General features: G+C 47.8%; 1 protein-coding gene across 6 annotated transcripts in view; it reads right to left on the reverse strand.

Moving 5' to 3' along the window:
• The window catches only part of LOC147010706 (dystrophin-like), a 1,018,488-nt gene that overhangs the window by 267,737 nt on the left and 734,183 nt on the right, over positions 1 to 16,568 (reverse strand). For all 6 annotated transcript variants that reach the window (XM_085859617.1, XM_085859614.1, XM_085859615.1 and 3 more), the window contains one exon: positions 1,547 to 1,694. In XM_085859617.1, coding sequence (XP_085715743.1) covers positions 1,547 to 1,694 — 148 coding nt within the window. The remainder of the gene's footprint in view (positions 1 to 1,546; positions 1,695 to 16,568) is intronic.

Genomic DNA, 16,568 nt, shown 5'->3' on the forward strand with positions numbered 1-16,568 from the left:
GTTGTGTATACGTTAAGAGCACGCTGAAAAACGATGAAGTATGCTGTCATATTTCGTGGTACGTTTATTACGTCGTGAAATTTCAAGCATGCTGAAAATTTTACGACGTAATCGCCGTATGGCTCACACGTTCCGCTACGCTGGGAATAAGTTGTAGGCACGATATGCGATCGTTGACACACGTCGACACAAGTTCCTTGTAAGTTACTTATCAGTCGAAACATGTCGAGGTAATGTTTAGCATACCTGAAACTTATTTTCTCCGTCAAGGCACATTTTCTTTTTTTCTCCTTGGCTCCGTGAAGGCATGTGACAAAATATCTGAAGTTGTTTTTTTTTTATTTTTTTATTTTTTTTTAAAGTCTATCATGAATTTTAAAATATATTCGGACATTTGCGTTTAAGTTTCGACGTCGACGTGACAATATCCTCAAACAGAAAATATTCACAGAGGAGGAACTAATAATAAGACGAGCAAACTGAAGAGGCAATCAGACGTGACGTAACGGCACGTGACGAAATATCGGAAGTTATTGTTTTTTTTGTTTTTTTTTTAAACGCTGCCAATACGCCATTATATGGTAGCTGTAAATTAGAAACACATTCAGTAAGTTCTGTGGTTGTCCGGAAGACGTCAGTCAAATACGTCTACATACGTCAATATGCGTCGGAGGTACGTTACACATAGGTTCAAAGCACGTTACTCATAGGTTAGAAATAAGTTTTGGGTACGCTAAGCATTACCTCGACGTGTTTCGACTTATGAGTAACTTACAAGTAACGTGTGTCGACGTGTGTCAACGATCGCATAACGTGCCTACAACTTATGGCCAGCGTAGCGGAACGTGTGAGTCATACGTTGGCATACGTCGTAAAATTTCAAGCATGCTAAAATTTGAGGACATCCGCAAAGTACAACGATGAAAGCCAGCGTACTACGACGTATGGCAGTGTTTTTCAGCATGCTCTTAACGTATACAAACTTACCCATAATGTATTCGACGTGTGCCGGCGTTTTAGCCCAATTTAGCATACGTCAGGCATACGTCAGGCATACGTTGGCTCAAGGTATGACAGGGCTTTAAAGGTGGGCACACACTGGCCAACATATCATCAACAAGAATGTTTCTTGGAGAGAATTTCTCATGTGGTTACGTACAACTTTTCATCGATACAATAAATACCAAATTCAGCAACATCATTTATAAAGGATGGTACTCCATTGAATTCTCACACAACGAAACCCTACCCCCTGTTAGCTTTACCCTTTGGACAAACAGACAGACAGAAAAACAGGGGTGGAAACATAACCTCAGTCACCTTCGTTAGTTAAGGTAAAAATATGGGTAAACATTGGACAGTGTAATGCCTACCTTAACCATGAAATGGCACCACAAAATTGTGGAACCCTGAAAATCAATATCTCAGGTGAAGCTTTCGGTAGGACTGTTCATCAGTCTACACAGAAGAGGAATATCTGCAATTTTAAAATCCATGATTGACAAAGTGCTCAATAATTTTACCGATAGGTCAAGAACCAACTCACCTTAACTTTAACCAGGAGATCTTGCACCTGCTTCTCGTCGTCTGGGTCGACTTCTGTTTCCACAACACTCTCAGCCTCGTCCAACCACCGAGAAAACTCATCAATACCCACAAGAACTGAGGCCTGGTGCTTTCTGCCTTCTTCCAAACTGCGGGAAAATAAAAGGTATCAAGCTCATTGACAAAAAGTCCACAGAAACAACTACAGCGAAGTCGATGGTGTGCCATCACAAATCCCATGCTTCCCACCTAAAGTAGAGTTAAAAGATGGCAAAAAGTTCCCCCAGGAATGACCCAATAACAAGTTTTGAGTTTAAAAAATCTTCTCTTTTGAAACAATCCCTGGGACATGAATCGAGGGTCAAATCCCAAAAATTGTGATGTACAGTATTTCATGCATCCCACAATGTTGATTGCATATACAAAGTTTCATTTGAAAAATGTTTTAAAATGTGTCCGTAATTGAATTTTATGGAACAGTATTTTATATTTTGACCCCGCCTCAGAGGTCGGGGCCAGAAATGATGCTGCTCTCACATCTTCTTGCCATGTGGTGACCATTGTAGTGTCCGGAGGGCAGCGGGACCCGGATAGTCGTGAGGGTTGTCGAACTCTGTTTATTGCCCGTCCGAATGCACACTATTACAGACTACACAGACGCCTCAGGCGGCGCGAACACCTATATCCCTTGCAGGCACGTGACCACCAAAACCACTCCTCCACACCTCCACAACGCTCCCCGCATTGTGCCCTGCCCATGCATGCCAGTACACCACACTCCTCCCTCCTAAAAATTGGATTATAAAATGACCATTATAATGATAAGCATAATCGGCACAGAATACCATGACATAAAAGCAAAGAGGAACAAAAACGATTACAATCAAAAAGCATAGGCACCCGTCGATGTGAGCAAGTTGCATTTCAACGCAATGCCCGCATACTAAGTTGCACGACGAACCCACAAAAACCCTGACCGCGTTAAAGATATCAAGAAGCAAGTTGGGAAGCACAGCATCACTACGCAGCAGAAGCGCCCTCAGGCGGCTCATGCTTACACGCCCTCCGGCGAGGTTGCGATGACCTCCCGAGCGAACCTCACCCGGCACCATCAAATGCCCCCGGTCGACAAGGCGGCACATCTCCCCCAGACAGAACCGAATCAGATACACATTCCGAGCCTGGAAGCCCGCGGCGCCAGCACGGCCGACCTTGGCGAGACCAGAGGTTTGTGCTGCACGGCGCCAGGCCCGTTTGACCTTGGCCATATCAGGGATGGGCGGTGACGCTGAACAGCGCCGTCGGCTGGGCGCACCATCAATCCCATAACAAACCCACGCATCACATCCAGCCGAGATCTCAACGCACGCCCGAACAGCCTTGGCGAGAACAGAGGTTTGCGCTCCAGGGTGCCAGGCACGTCTGACCTTGGCGAAACCAGGGGTGGGGGTAACGCTGAACAGTGAACCAGCCCTGGCTCTGAGCCGATCTCTGAGTCCCACACCAAAACCGCGCATCCAACCCAAACGAGAAAACCATGCACGTCCACACGGACGGTCAGCGTAGCCTGGAGACATATCAGTGTTATACCACAGCAAAAACATTGTCTGCTCCAATGCAACCTTCCCCTCACGTACAGCGCGTCCTCCCAGCATAATCCCCACACATGACAAGGTAGCGAACCGTGGGCTGCCCTCGCAGCTGGAGATCGGCAAGACCTCTTTATTCGCCACGATCACCCCCAAGCCCTTCACATCACATCAATCATATCGGACATCCCATCGATTGATCCCAGCCAAACATATTATGCTCACACGCGAACTGTCGGCATTTATTTGAACAATGCTAAATCGCATCACTCGTGCAACGAGAATCAAATACGCAACAATTAGCAAACCATGAATCACATCGTGTGTACGCCTTTGGTTGTCGTCGCGACGTTGCGATGACTTGCTTGTCGTCGATGGTCACGGTCCGCGAACTTGAACGCGACCAGCTCGCTCCAATCCCCCGCTGAAATCGCCTGAACGACACGGGTGTGCACCGTACCACAAGCGCCGCGGGAGCGCGAGAGCTCGTCGCCGCTGGCATGGCTCCCGTTGCTCCAGCCCCGTCCAACATCGTCGTCGGAAGCAATGAACGGCAGCCCATGTTGCATCGTCGCGGCTCCTGTCGCCAGAACCTTGCCTTCGGCTATCGAAGGAGGCACAGGTGCACCTGGAGGTACGAACTGGAGGTCTAGCCTGAGGCGCGCCAACCAGTCCCGGCCCAAAAGGGCAGGCCCCTCCCCTCGTACCACAAACAACGAGAGTAGGGCGCTTTGACCTCGGTAGACCACCGAGACGTCTGTCACAGCAAGTGGTGCAATCGCTTCGCCAGTGTACGTGCACAGCGACAAGGTCGTCTTGACCAGGTGAACACCGCGAAGGTCACGAGCAGCCCGCTCACCCATGACCGACACTGCAGCTCCGGTGTCAACTTGAAACACGATCGGCTCGCCATTCACCTTGACCTCCACTGTTATTGGTCTTGTCACCTCCGGACCAATCGAAAACAGGCTCAACATTGGTTGCATTTCCTGCTCCGGGCCGCCGGGATCGCTACGCCCTGGCTGCAGGCCGCTCTCCAGGTCGCTGGGGTCGTCCCGCACCTCGCTATCCAAGACCTTAACGGCAGCCCCCGCCATTCGACACACACGCTTCAGATGTCCCACCTTGTGACAATGCAAACACACGGTGTTCTTATACGGGCACACTCGCCGCAGGTGCGGACCACCACATCCCCAGCACCCCTGGGTGTCCATCTCGCTCCCCACGTGGCCGCGCTGCGGCGCGCGCCCACGGCTCGCACCGACAGACGTGTGCGTGACCTGGGGCACCTGGGTCATCGCGTGGACCCCGGGGTCACCCGACATGCCCCAGCCGGAACTATCCATCACGTCCTGGCCGGCGATGGTGCGGACATCTGTGAGTGTCTGCTCGACAGCTGAAGCAGTCTCGACCGCTGAGTCGAATGTAACATCGACACTTCGCATCCGCAGAATCGCCGACACCATCTTCGCATCTTGCAGCCCAGAAATAAAGCGATCTTTGAGTCGAGCTGGACGCTCCTCCGCCGTAAACTTGCAAGCCATGGCCGAATGCTTCACCCGTGCCACGAAATCTGCAACGCGCTCCTCCGCACCCTTCGCGAGGTGATCGAACTAGTATCGAGCCAGCAGCAATGACTGCTCCGGCGCCATGTGGGCTTTCATCTTCCCTACCATGTCTTGAAATGACAGCCCATCGTCACTGGGCTTATCCGGCGCTACTAAATCACTTAGTAGCCGATAATGTTCTGTTGATAGCGAGGCGAGCAAGATCGATTTGCGTTTGCTTTCATCGTCTACATCATTCGCGTGGAAATAGCACCCCAATTGTTCAGAAAACAATTCGACGCCATCTCTGACGAAGACGGGCACTCGTCCGTGCACCGTGCCCTGACCTTCCGCCATCCCGAGCCGTCCTGTGATGCGAGATGCCTGGCTGCAGGACTCGACCCGCACCGAAGACTGTGCGTGCGGGCGCGCGAAACTCGCGATGCGCTTCCCCGGGCTTCATGCCAGGTGGTCGAACTCGAACTACACGAGCCGCGCTGATTTTCCCGCTTCAGCGATCCAATCGCCCCAGCCAAAGACTCCAAGTCAATGCCGATGCAACCCAGGCACTTTGCACACGCCGATCCGAAACAGACTCGTCGCCACTGTAGTGTCCGGAGGGCAGCAGGACTCGGATAGTCGTGAGGGTTGTCGAACTCTGTTTATTGCCCGTCTGAATGCACACTACTTCAGACTACACAGACGCCTCAGGCGGCGCGGACACCTATATCCCTTGCAGGCACGTGACCACCAAAACCACTCCTCCACGCCTCCACAACGCTCCCCGCATTGTGCCCTGCACACGCATGCCAGTACACCACACTGGTGTACTAGCATGCATTCACATAACTACCAAGTTTGGTAGTTACCATACACACACATAACTACCATACACATTCACATAACTACCAAGTTTGGTGAATCTCTGCACAACCGTTCATAAGGAGATAGCGTTACTGACAAACAAACAGATCAGATGAAGCTGCTTACAATATACCCTCATTTTCTTCAAAAAGCATGGGGATAAATATCCATGTTTGGTTCTAAAGAACTAATGCTCAGGACACTGGACTTGTGTCCCAGATATTGTGTTCAAATCTCCTTGAGGGCTTTGAAGTTTCAAGAAACTGAGCTAATCCAAAGAAAATTCCAATGGGACAATCAGATTGGCAGTAGAAACCAGCTATACACCCAGCGGTCCAACAAATAATCTTCTGAGAAAAGGTCATCTGCCTTTGTTATCAGTCTAGCCTTTGTGATTGACTCTTCAATGCCACAAAACAACTTAGTATGGATGGGCACTGAAATGCTGAATATAAAAGGAAATGGTGTCCACATCCTTCTAACCAGATGATAATAATAATGATGCTACATTGTTCAAATCCAGTGATATTCACGATTGTTTTAGAGTGGGGGGGGGGGGGCACTTTTACAGACAAGACATGAGTGAAAGCTGCCAAACTACCTGCAGGACTCCATAATGGCTGCTATTAGGTCCTGCCTCCACATACTCTTCTTCATTGTGGTTAACTGGGCTGCAAGCAGAATTGTTTGTATATTGCAACCATATCCTGATGTCGTGATGTTACTCTTATGCTTTGCATTGGAACACTCATTTGAATCGGGTCAATTTGATATAATTTATGGAGGATTATGATGGGGTGTTTTCACACGTGTGTATTATTGGCCGCATGTCAGGAGCCACACTTTCGGCCACCAGGGGGCTGCCAGTGGCTTTCAGGCGATGAAATGCAGAACGGGGTTCTACTCACACCTCTGAAATTAGGATCAACAGATAGTTGTTGAATCTGGTCGGTTGGTGGTATATATTATTTCAGAGCTGTCTGGGTCTCAAAAATCTGGAGCAGAATCCTACTAAAACCTCTTGTGCAGTTTCAGACAGGAGGATGGAGAGCAGGGGAGGTGGTTTTTTTTGGCATAATGGAGAAAGTTGCCTTTCCTTGAGCCAGTGATTATCTGTTTCCAAAAAACCCCCTCAATTCTGCTTCAGAAAATACATTCCGTTTTGTGTTATCAATGGGAAAATAAAACATTTATTTGTACACACTTGCATTTGGACAAAAAGAAAAAAAATTGTGTGTGTGATCCACCACAAACTTAATTCCATCATCATGCAATATATATATATATATATATATATATATATATATATATATATATATATATATATATATATATATATATATATATATATATATATATATATATATATATATATAGTTGCGAATTCGCGCCCGCCGGCGTGCGATCGGCCGCTCGACTCGAATGGCGGCTGCCTCGCCCACCGGAACGGACAATTCTGTCGTGACCCTCTCAGAACAACGCCGGGAGCTAGTCACGGGTGGGGGTTTAACCCCACAACGACCGTGCCAATTGCCCACCCACGCAGGATAGGGTTGCTCGCCAAATTCGATCTACCTAAGTACCTGCGCGGATGGTCGACCGGGCGATCGTACCTCGCCGCAGGCCGACTCCGGACACGAACCGCTTAAGCGGTCCGTTCCGTGCTATTGGGATAACCGAGCGGTGTTATCGTCGGCCTCGACGGTTCCAATTAATTATCGGGCGTATTAAGCCCACGACGAACCCTTTACGTGAAGCAGGATGGAGGGTCAATAAAGAAAAGACAAAGTGAAACGGGAAAACAGTTCACACAATGCACATTTATTACGCGACACACGGAAAGCACACATATACAGCCAAACAGTCAAAATGCACCTATATCAGTAAAACAAAAGAAACAATGACGCATAGTTAATACCGACTACGTTCACACACGGCAACACTTATACAGTTCTACTTTATAGACAGCGCCAACACACATTTACTCAAAAGCAAAGGAAAGAAGCCAACCTCATAGACAAGGGGGTAGACGGGCCTGTCGGCCAATATGTGCGCGGGACCTGAAGGAGCGGCCAGGTCCGCGAGACCGGGTGGGTCCTACCCGCGTCCTCGTGACGCGTTGGTGGACGAGCCGCAGATGTGGCCGCGTGGCTGTGCCCCGACTCCGTGCTCCTTCGCGGGTTTCCTTGGCACGACGCTTAGAGTGGGGTGGGAACGGGGCCCCCTTTGTTGCACTATCTCAGCGCGGGGGAAAAAGGAGGAATTGTTGATGCCCTGGGGGAGGGAGAATGGCTGGCTGGCTTGAGTCCCGCGACGAGCGATCTCCCACCGTGACCTCGTCGCCGACCTCCGTCCTTCTCGCCTCAGACCCGAGCTCCTTGGCCTCTTCCCACAACTCTCCTCAGCCGACTGCAGAACCCAACTCGATGCCTTCGCCACCCGACTCCACTCTCTGCCACACTCTGCTGCTGCCACACTCTGCTCTCCAACAAAAAACTGACTCTTCCACCAAAACTGACTCTGCCATCATTCGCCTGGTGCTCGCCATTTTATAGGCCGGCAGGAGAAACAATTTGCAAATTTCCGGATCAGAATGACCTCGGGGGCGGAGCCACGCTCGCCAATTGGACGGAGGAAAAGTGGGCGTGTACCTCCCCTGATCCTAGAATTTGCATATATGGATTTCACACAGACGCGCCTGGAGGCGGGGCCAAGCCGCTCCGCGCTTGCTGATTGGACGGATCAGAAGTGGGCGTGTAGCATTCTTGATCCGAATTCTCCCTCGGAAAGGCCGCTATTTGCACTCGCGGATCGGTGCGTATCTTGAACGAGCCCAAGACAGCCCGACGCTCAGTGTTCAGAGGTAGTGCGGGAATGGCCGTAGAAGGAGAGAGGTGATGGTGGTGGAGGGTTTATCGGTGGTGGTTTGATGGTTATGGCGGTTGAGACGTGGTTGGTTGAAAATAAAGATAGAACAGAAAAACGGCTATCTCAAAGCGTCGCAGCCCGAATGAATCACATAAATTCCCTCTAAACAACGGGTTTGGGGCTAACTACACATGTACTTCGAGTTATCTCACCTACGGGACCTGAATGGTGGTTTGCGAATTTCCACAGCTGTAACAATATATATATATATATATATATATATATATATATATATATATATATATATATATATATATTTATACATATTTACATATATATGTATAGAAAAGATATACATACATTGTGTTATCAATGGAATCAATGCTTTCATGCTGTACTTCTCAAGGTTGAATCACAGCAAGAGAATCAGGAAGTGGGAGAGCATACATATATAAGCTTGTCCATAAAAGATCGACACTGATTGGTTCATCAGTTTCGACATCAATGGCAATCTGAGCCCCCATTGGTTAGCTCACAGTCATCAGTTTCTATGTCTCCGATTGACTAGAGTGGAGTCCAGAGCAATGACGCACCATTCACACCAACGCCTTGGAGGGAGGGAGGATGTGATTTCCCCAAAGCCGATGACACACCATTTGCATGGGTACCTTGCACAGCAGTCAGAGCAATAGCTTTGATGTTTCCATGTTGAAAGACAATGAGCGAATGTACAAATTCCTTTTGACGGCATAACTTCGGGTCCATGGAAAGGATGAAGGTTGCTTCCAACATACGTAGATGGGAAATGCTCCGACCTCAGCTCAATATCTTAAACAGATCTGCGTGGTACTGGTCTGCACAGACGGGGTTGGCAACTAAGTGCCGTGCAATGGCAGAAGAACAAGAAATGGCCGATGGTCCTTGAACGTTCCTACATGCTTGCACTGGTTGTGTCCAAACTTTCAAGTTATTTTCTCGAATCGCCAAAGGGATGTGCTGTTTGAAATGTTTAGCCAACCTTTGGGTTGTACGGCCCATGTTCCGAGCTTCACATCGGCATTTAAACTCATAAATAACATTTACTGATTTGTGTGAGGTGTTAACTGACATAAACAAAAGGCGAGAGGAAAGGATAACTCGAGGTTGTACAGCCAGATAGGTGTTTATATCGTGTGTTTGATTTGTTCTTCAAACCTTCTTGATGATCGTCCTTTCCACGTCATCCTGACACAGACTGGACATTTGTCAGGAACAACCTTGCGATCCTTTGTCGTACTTAGAAACAAACCTATTCACATTATTATATTAATACACTAAGCCATATTTTGTGGACGTATCTCCTCCGAAACTGCCGGACGGATTGTCGCCACTTTCACCATGCGGTTGCTCTGTGCTCTAAAGGCCCTGTCACACCTTGACGATTTAGCCAGCGTATGCCTGACATATGAAAAATTTGGCTAAAACGCTGGCACACGTCGTAGTACGGTGGCATACGTTGTAGTACGCTGGCATACATCATAGTATGCCGAGATGTTAGACAAATTTTCCATGCTTGAAATTTTTCGACGTATGCCAGCGTACTACGACGTATGCCAGCGTACTACGACGTATGCCAGCGTATGACTCACACGTTCTGCATAACGCTGGCCATAAGTTGTAGGCACGTTACGCGATCGTTGAGACACGTTGACACACGTTACTTGTAAGTTACTCATAAGTCGAAACACATCGAGGTAATGTTTAGCGTACCCGAAACTTATTTCTAACCTATGAGTAACGTGTTGTCGGCACGTTACGCGATCGTTGACACACATCGACACACATTACTTGTAAGTTACTCATAAGTCGAAACACGTCGAGGTAATGGTTAGCGTCAGTGTTCCAGACTCCCTGGTTTTTTTTTTCTTCGGTATGACGGTGATGTTGACAATTCGATTTCTAGTGCGGTTATAATATAATATAATTAATACGCTGCCGCTCAACGATTTAAATCATAACCGCACTAGAAATCGAAGTGTCAACATCACCGTCATACTGAAGAAAAAAAAAAAACATGGAGTCTGGAACACTGAAGCTAACCATTACCTCGACGTGTTTCGACTTATGAGTAACTTACAAGTAACGTGTGTCGACGTGTGTCAACGATCGCATAACGTGCCTACAACTTATGCCAGCGTATGCAGAACGTGTCATACGCCGAGTATGTCGAAAAATTTTCAACATGCTGAAAATTTATCGACGTACTCGGCATATGACGACGTATGCCAGCGTGCTCTTAACGTATACAAAACTTACCCATAACGTGTTCGACGTGTGTCAGCTTGGTACGGCAAATTTTTCATACGTCGGCATACGCTGGCTAAAACGTCAAGGTGTGACAGTGGCTTCACACTTCGATGTCTCGTGCGGTTATGATTTGAATCGTCAAGCCGCAGCCTATGAATAGCCTACGCCACGTGATTGTCGGCGATACGCTGCCGCGCTATGCATAAGTTAGACTATCGTTGGGCATAGGTTCTGAACGCCGACAACACGCTCAGCATTCGTTGGTATAAGTTATCTATATGTGATTGAAACGTTCTGTGTACGTTACTAATACGTTATGCATACATCCAACACGTTATTATACGCCCAAAACTTAAAAAAACATCAATAATTCAGCGTACACCAGCATTTTACATACATTTTGAGACCTTGCCATACGCTGGCTAAAACGTCAAGGTGTGACAGCCCCTTAATGAACAGCATGGGCTATGTGAGATCGTGCCAGACGGACAGGTTTGGGAATTTTTGGCGATTTTCTAATTTTTACATTCGTTTGCATGGGGACGTGTGACGTCACCGCTGAGCGGCGTAATGACCTCATTACATCATCGGTCATTCGCTGACATCATCAAGTCTCTCGTCGACAGACTGTCACCGCTGAGAGGTGTAATGCCACTCCGAGAAAACAGCGTCTGCATTGTAAAACCCTGTTCTGATCATGCTGACTACCACAGAAGGTGCATTTGACACAAAAAATGTAACAAGAAACATTGTATATAAATAAATTCTATAAATCACATTGTGAACACTGGATATATTGACATCCTAACAGAGCCTCACTCCAGAAACTTTGCGCGGAGCGCGGGTTTGGCTAGTATGTCTTAATTATATACTCTGGGTAACCATTCTCACTGAGTATATTCATGATTTTATCCATTTCAGCAGGAAGAATACAAGGTGAGCAAATCCGCCGAGTCCTATTCACAAGGATATTGATCAAGGCAATTTTGTATCTCGTGGAGCTGTAGGAATCCCAACGAGTATACTTCACTGAGCAATATACTCGTTGGGATTTACCATAGTGGGCCACACTGGCAGCTCTCGATATTATGTGGGCCGCACCCACACAACTTACCTCCTATATATACACATAATTTTTTTTAATTTGTTATCTGATTTTAAATGAGCAAACAAAATCCAAGTATATTATCTGTTAAAATATATCTGGTTTGACGCATATTAGTGAGAGATCTGGTAATTTCCTTTGCTTAAAGCAGTTTTTTTAAAACTGGATGTCACTTGGGCCACAGCAGAGGGTAGAATGTCCTGCATGCAGCCCTTGGGCCACAGGTTGAGAACAACTGGTCTGTACCATCTATACCTGGATTGTGAGCAAAGCCAATGCTCCACACGTCAATCACAGCTGTTTCGGACAAGCGTCATTTGAATCTCAACCTCTATTGTTGGCACCAAATGCTGAATAAAATTCCATGTAACAACCTCTATTGCTGGCACCAAATACTGAATAAAATTCCATGTAACCTCCTCTAGAGAGCTCAGTCAAAATGAAATTTGACTTGAAAGTCAACCTACTTTATTAGGAGGGAAACCACGGGGTAACATCCCTGGGTCAGATTGCGGGAGAGTGTGTCGGAGTGGTGCTGAGGTGTCGTCCACCAGACGGCGGTCTCCTTGGGTTAACCTGAGGCGGTCCCTTCGGGTGGGTGCCTGGAATGTCCTATCCCTAAGAGAGGATGATCACCTGTCTCTGTTATCATCTGAGCTCAAGCGTTTGGACATCGGGATTGCAGCTCTCTCTGAGGTTCGGAGACCGGATTGCGGCGAGATAATGGTGGGTGGTTACACCTACTATTGGTCTGGTCGCTCTGATGGTTACCATACCCAAGGAGTTGCTGTAGCTGTGTCCAATAAGCTGACCCCAATGATAATTGAGGTAACACCGGTCAACGAGCGTATTATGAGATTAAGGATTCGTCACTCCTTAGGTGTCATTTCCCTGGTCTCTGTTTATGCTCCGACTGAGGCGAGTGATCTCACCGTGAAGGATGCATTCTACGCCATGCTCGAGTCTGTGGTTGATCAGTGCCCCAGACGAGATACACTTCTAGTCTTGGGGGATTTCAATGCATCGACTGGAACTGATAGGGACGGTTATGAGGTGTGTGTTGGTCCCCATGGGTCAGGAACTATGAACCAGAATAGCACTAAGTTCCTTGACTTTGCAAGAAGTCATGGACTTAGGGTGGCTGGTTCATGGTTTCAGCGCCCACAAGCTCATCGCTGGACTTGGTATTCCAACGCTGGCGGTGTGGCAAAGGAGATTGACCATGTCCTCATTGACGGTCGTTGGAGGATGATCCAGAACTGCAGGGTCTACCGGAGTGCTCAGTTCCTCAATACTGACCACAGGCTTGTTGTAGCAACTCTAAAGCTGCACCTTAAATCCTGGAGAATGGTACCATCCCAGCTGAGACTGGATGTTGCCAAGCTCAGGGATGAGAGAGTAGCTGAGGAGTTTGCGAACAGGCTGAGTGGACACTTGGGGTGTCTGGGTGCTTTGGGGGGTCCTGAAGAGTTGTGGAGCGCCTTCAAGACCACCGTCCTTGATGTTGCCGGTGGATGCCTTGGAGCTCACCGCAGGGCAAAGAAGAATTTTGTCTCTCAAGGGACACTGGATACCATTGACCAGAGTCGCAGGGCCAGGCTGAATGGCAGAGCTGAGCTGTTCAGGGAGCTGAGGCGTAAAACTGTACGTGCACTGAAGGTGGACAAGGAGGCCTATGTGCGAGGAATCTGTGAGGGGGTAGAGCATCACCTGTGGACAGGTGATTCTCGTCCCGCTTACAGGGGAATTCGCGCATTACGTTCATCCAAGCCCATCCCTCGGAGCACTGCAGTTCGAGCAGAGAGTGGTAGGCTCTTGACAGAGGAGTCTGAAGTGAAGGCCCGCTGGGCCGGTTACTTTGAGCGGTTGTACCAGGCTGATCCCCCAACTGTCGAGTTGGACGTCAAGGGTGTTACAATCCCTGTTGCTGACCCTCGAATCAACTGTGGTCCACCTACGCTTGTGGAAACACGGGCTGCGGTGAACCACTTGAAACGGGGCAAAGCTCCAGGGATCTGTGGCATCCATGCCGAACTTCTCAAGGCTGGTGGAAATGCTGCACTCGTGTCGTTGCATGCAGTTTTGTGCTCTGCCTGGAACACAGGCATCATCCCAACTGACTGGAAGAGGGGCCTTGTTGTCCCTCTCTGGAAAGGGAAGGGTGATCGCCAAGACTGCAACAACTACCGAGGGGTGACGCTGCTCTCAGTGCCGGGCAAGGTCTTTGCTCGGATAATTCTCGATAGGGTTCGCCACCATCTACTTGAGCACCAGCGTCCAGAGCAGTCAGGCTTTACACCAAAGAGGTCAACGATTGACCGTATCCTTGCACTTCGTGTCCTCACCGAACGCAGACGAGAGTTTCAGCAGGGGCTGCTTGCAGCCTATGTTGATCTCTGTAAAGCGTTCGATTCAGTGAATCGGGATGTCCTCTGGAGGATTCTTGGTCTTCGTGGGGTGCCACCAAAACTGATCGATCTGATGTCTGAACTCTACTCTGGTACTGAGAGTGCTGTGAAGTGTGGTGGTACCATCTCTGACTTATTTCCAGTTGTTACTGGAGTTCGTCAGGGATGTGTACTTGCCCCCACACTTTTCAGCACTTGTATGGACTGGATTCTAGGGAGGATGTCGGAGAGATCAAGTTGCGGTGCATCATTTGGGAATGTCAAGATCTCGGACCTTGACTTTGCAGATGATGCAGTCATCTTTGCGGAGACTTTAGACATCCTCTTGGGGGCCCTCGAGGTGCTGAATGAGGAGTCGGAGCCGTTGGGATTACGGGTTTCTTGGGTCAAAACTAAGATCCAGGCTTTCGGTGACATCTTGGATGCTGCTGTCCTGTCTGTGTCTGTTTGTGGTAAGGATGTTGAGGTCGTGGAGAGATTCACTTACCTTGGCAGTGATATTCATGTCTCTGCTGGCTGCGAGTCAGAGGTCAATAGACGTCTGGGTCGGGCCTGGGGAGTCATGGATTCACTGGATCATGGGGTGTGGCGCTGCCGGTACCTGTGCGGGAGGACGAAAGTCCGAGTCTTCAGGTCCTTGGTACTTCCAGTCTTGCTCTATGGGTGCGAGACTTGGACTCTGACCAAGGATCTGAGACGGAGACTTAATTCCTTTGGTACCAGGTCTCTTCGGAGAATCCTTGGCTATCGCTGGTCGGATTTTGTGTCCAACGAGCGGTTGCTGAGAGAGACTCGGATGAGATTTGTTACCTGCATAGTCCGTGAGCGTCAGTTGCGGCTGTATGGACATGTGGCTCGTTTTCCTGACTCTGATCCTGCTCACCAGATTCTCTCAGCGAGGGAGTCTCATGAGTGGAGGAGGCCAGTGGGTCGACCACGTGCCTCATGGTTGCAACAGGTTGACCATCATCTCAAGGAGATGGGGATGGGCCTGGCATCTGCCTGGGGGATGGCCAGACGGAGGCCCCTGGAGTACCGGCGGAAAGTGGACGCAGCGACGTGCTGTTCTGGCACATGCTCCCATACCTGACCTGACCTGACCTACTTTATTGAAAATAAATCGGTGAAAATATTCCCTAAATGTCCAGGGGGTAGGAGTTGTGCCCATGACATGACCATCGGTACCTGTAGCACGTTTGCAAAATTTGGTGGACTTCGGCCAAGACATTTGAGTCTATAAATGAACAGATGACAGACAAACAGACCCGCTGTATTTCAATAATATGTACAGTACTGTTGAAAAGTTTGGGTTATTCAAATGATATTCATGCTTTAAGGTAAATTCATCAAATTATCAGTGATAACAGTCATATGTGTTTATTATTGTAAATTAACAGCCTTAATAAATGAGCATGAAACAAACTGCTTAAGTAAATAACAAGAACAGTGCCATTTTATGGTATCAATCATTAATTTATGTCTAAGCTTTGCCCTCTTGAGTACCATCACTCTTTTACTCATGCTTCCTGAAAAATGACTGAAGCACTCTTCCAGGAATATTGTGCCAAATATCTTGTAGTACATTACAGTTCTGTGAAGTTAGTTTGGTTCCTCTTGTTCTTCTCTGTTTCCAGGTAATCTCATGTGGTCTTGATGGGACTCATGGCCAGACTTTGAGGTGGCCATTGCTAACACATGGAGCACACCAGCTGTAACTGTTTTCCAAACAGTGTTTTACTATATTGAAAGTGTTTTGGTTCGTTATCTTGTTGGAAAATGAATTCTCTTCCGATGAAACAATTTCCACTAAAACTGCATTGTGCTGCAGTATCTGCTTGCACGTCTCTTTTGTAAGCGTCCCATTGATTTTAACAAGTTTTTCAACACAAAAAGCTGAGACACAACCCCAGACAGCAACAGAGCCTCCCCCATGTTGAAGTGTGTTTTTGAACAGGGTATCTCAAAAGGTTGTGCACAGATTCAGACAAAATTTGGTGGACATGTTGGGTGTATGACAAGGACAGTTTTTTTCGATTTTGGTGAAGATTCGGATCTGAATCTGGATCTGAGAATGTTTTCAGTGCTTCATCACCATTGAGTGAAAATATGGCAAAAACTATATGTGGCATGATATCTCAAAAAGTTATGGATAGATCTGGACAAAATTTGGTGGAGAGGTTAGCATGTGACAATAACGATTTGACTCAATTTTGGTGAAGATTCCAATCTGGGTCCAGACATGAGAGTTTTTTTTTTAATTTTACAAGTGGTTGCTTGCTCTTGAGAAATGTGGCCAAAAACGATATTCATGTATAGCAAGATATCTCAAAAAGTTGTGGACGGATTATGACAAAAC

Source organism: Eptatretus burgeri, chromosome 16 (assembly GCF_056783735.1).
Source record: "Eptatretus burgeri isolate ZD-2024b chromosome 16, Ebu_testis_v1, whole genome shotgun sequence".
Lineage (NCBI taxonomy): Eukaryota > Metazoa > Chordata > Myxini > Myxiniformes > Myxinidae > Eptatretus > Eptatretus burgeri.